At 62.3% G+C, this 2,925-nt stretch overlaps 1 protein-coding gene across 1 annotated transcript in view; it reads left to right on the top strand.

The window, feature by feature from the left end:
• The window catches only part of SOGA1 (suppressor of glucose, autophagy associated 1), a gene marked incomplete at both ends in the record, with an annotated part of 7,517 nt that overhangs the window by 1,186 nt on the left and 3,406 nt on the right, over positions 1–2,925 (top strand). The window contains 7 exon segments of the mRNA XM_009575329.1: positions 8–141; positions 260–310; positions 1,141–1,260; positions 1,579–1,704; positions 2,077–2,307; positions 2,485–2,592; positions 2,864–2,918. Of these exon segments, the coding sequence (XP_009573624.1) occupies positions 8–141; positions 260–310; positions 1,141–1,260; positions 1,579–1,704; positions 2,077–2,307; positions 2,485–2,592; positions 2,864–2,918 (825 nt within the window).

The following is a 2,925-nucleotide window of genomic DNA, read 5'->3' as shown; positions in this document are numbered from 1 at the left end:
GACCTAGGCTGCTTCGCGAGGAAGGTGGACCACCTCACTGGTGGCCTCAAGGAACACACGGACTCTTTCGCCTTCTCTGGCCCCGGCAGCCACGACGCCACCAAAGAGGGGTTGCAGAAGGAGCATGCCTCCGACTTCCAGGTACGGGCTTCTTCCCACGTCCCCCGCAGCTGCCGCCGCTTTATTTGCCGCCCCGTTTCCTCCCGCTTTAACAGAGCAAACCCCGATCCCCAACGTAACCTCCCTCCTGCCTCTCCAGAGCAAAACCCAGACTAACACCTCGCTGCATGCCAGTGGCACCGGGGACAAGGTAGGACTCTGCTCCAACAGAGTGTGCCCAGGGCAGGAGGCGGTGGGCATCATGGCGCATCCCGGCATGGGCTGGTCGTGCCGAGGCTGCCCTGCCCATAGCCAGAGGCTCTTGGGTGCGATCCCACCTTAGCAGGGGCCGACTTTTCGGCTGCTCTCCCCCGGCTCAGCCCAACATCCCTAGCTCGGAAGCTTTTTGTTTACTGGGGACGAGCTGGGTGGGAGGAGAGCTGCCTGCAGCCTCCCAAAAGCAGCCCAAATTGCGGGGACCCCGGTTGCAAGAAGCATCGGCCCCCCAGTGGTACCCAGGCAGGGTAATTTGGAGAGCAAGGGCTCCAGGGCAAATCTCCATCCCAAATCTTGGGAGCAGCGGAGAGCAGCTCTCACCCTGCCGTCCCCCTCCTCTCCGGGGGGCCCAGCTCCTGCTGGGGGCCAGCGATGTCAACGGTGGTTGGGGCCGCGGGCATAAGCCCCTTTCTGGAGCACACTCGCTTGTTCAGAGTCCTATTTTTCTGCATGTGGTCCCAGCAGCCCCAGGTCCCAGTCTCCCCCAGTCACTGCATGGCACCGTAACTGGTGTTTGCACATTTTTTCCCTCTTTCTCTCTTTTTTCCCCTTTCCCCAAACAATCCAGGCCACGTGTCTCCTCATCCTGTGTTTCCTTTTAGTTTCTGCATTGTCTCCCGCCATGGTGATGAAGCTCCTTCTCCTCATCATCCTTTTTGTTGTCTTGTAGTTCTTTACTGTTTCGGAGACCCATTGTTTTGTTTTCTGGCTTTTTTTTCTTCCCGCTCTTTTGGTTTGTTCTCATTAACTTGCCCACGCATGCAGCAGCCTGATTTTAGGGACGCCGACCCTTACCGCATCCCCCACACCAAGGACACGGACCCAACGCATCCCCGGAGCTACAAAACCTGCCGGCCTGAGGAGAACGACTCCTACGCCACCGAGGTACGATGCAGGCAGGGAGCCGTTTTAGGGACGCCGACCCTTACCGCATCCCCCACACCAAGGACACGGACCCAACGCATCCCCGGAGCTACAAACCCTGCCGGCCTGAGGAGAACGACTCCTACGCCACCGAGGTACGATGCAGGCAGGGAGCCGCGTCCCCTCGGGCAGCGGGGTTGGGGACAGGGCTGCGGGGATGGGGCTGTCCCTCTTGAGAGCCAGGGACAAGGGAAGCTGTAGAGCCCCATCGGGGAGGGACACGGGGAGGCACGGCCAGGCGCAGCCCACCGTCCCCATCTCCTCCCCGGGCTGTTGCAGATGAAGGAGCTGCAGCTGGTGCTGTCGGAGGCCAACGAGAGCCTGCGTGGACTGCAGGAGCAGCTCTCGCAGGAGAGGCAGCTGAGGAAGGATGAGGTGGACAATTTCTCACAGAAGATCTGCCAGGTGAGTAGGCAACAGTCCTGATCCCTGGGAGACAGATGTTCCCACACCCACGGCCGTGCCACCTCCAGCCCCAGGCTGATGACCCACTTGGGGACCCAGGCGTCACCTGGGACCGCACACAGCATGTCCCATCTTCAAGGGGCACAGGTGGTGAGCACATTCCTCCTTGCACGTGGGGTGTGCAGCCATGCAGGGCTTCCATCCATGGCGATGCCTTGATGGCCCCGCTGTCCCCAGCACGCTGCCAGGGCGTTGCAGCTCCCCAGGGGTGTTAAATATGGGGCCAGTACCAGGTTCAGCCCAGACTCTGGGGCAGAGGCACCACATTGCTGCCACCAGCCCCTGTCCTGGAGCCCACGCATCTCTCCACAGCTGAAGGAGGACCACCAGAAAGCGCTGCTGCGGCGGGAGTTTGAGCTGCAGAGCCTGAACCTGCAGAGGCGGCTGGAGCAGAAGTTCTGGAGCCAGGAGAAGAACCTGCTGGTGCAGGAGTCACAGCAGTTCAGGCAGAGCTTCCTCCTGCTCTTCATGAAGCTCAAGTGGTTCCTCAAGCGCTGGCGCCAGGGCAAGATGGTGCACAGCGAGAGTGAGGACTTTTTGGAGGTACTTTGGGCTGAGGGGCTCCCCCCTTGGCTGCCGTAGAGGGGGGACCATGCTGTCGGGCATCCCTGGCGCTGTCCCTCATGCCTACATGTCCCACCCAGGGCTGCCTGGGTGTCCCCCATCCCTGGCCGTAGGCTGTGGGTCCCCTCATCACCCCAGCTGTGGTGTCTCCCGCAGGTGAACAGCATGAAGGAGCTGTACCTGCTGCTGGAGGAGGAGGAGCTCGCCCCACAGCAGCAGGCGGACAACAAGACGTGTGCTGGGGACGCCTGGACCCCCAACACGGTGAGTGGGGTCCCCACGAGCCCAGGGGGTGGGCAAGATCAGCCCCCGCTGCGGCTGCATGGCATGGGGTAGCAGCTCCTCTCAGGGTGCATGGCTGGGACGGGATGCTTCTGGCTGGCATGTCACCCCCAGGGACGGTCCCCTGCCTTGGTGGCACCCCTGTCCCTCACCCTGGGGGTGGGCAGCCTGCGGGGCTGGGATGCAGAGAGGGAAGCTCCCATGGGGTCCCACCCCGTTGGGTCCCCTCTGCTCACCCCCGATCCCCCGTCAGCCCAACGAGTGCATCAAGACGCTGGCGGACATGAAGGGGACCCTGAAGGAGCTGTGCACGGA

This window comes from Fulmarus glacialis, unplaced genomic scaffold (assembly GCF_000690835.1).
Source record: "Fulmarus glacialis isolate BGI_N327 unplaced genomic scaffold, ASM69083v1 scaffold25333, whole genome shotgun sequence".
Taxonomy (NCBI): Eukaryota; Metazoa; Chordata; class Aves; order Procellariiformes; family Procellariidae; genus Fulmarus; species Fulmarus glacialis.
This window is presented reverse-complemented; position numbering and strand designations above follow the sequence as displayed.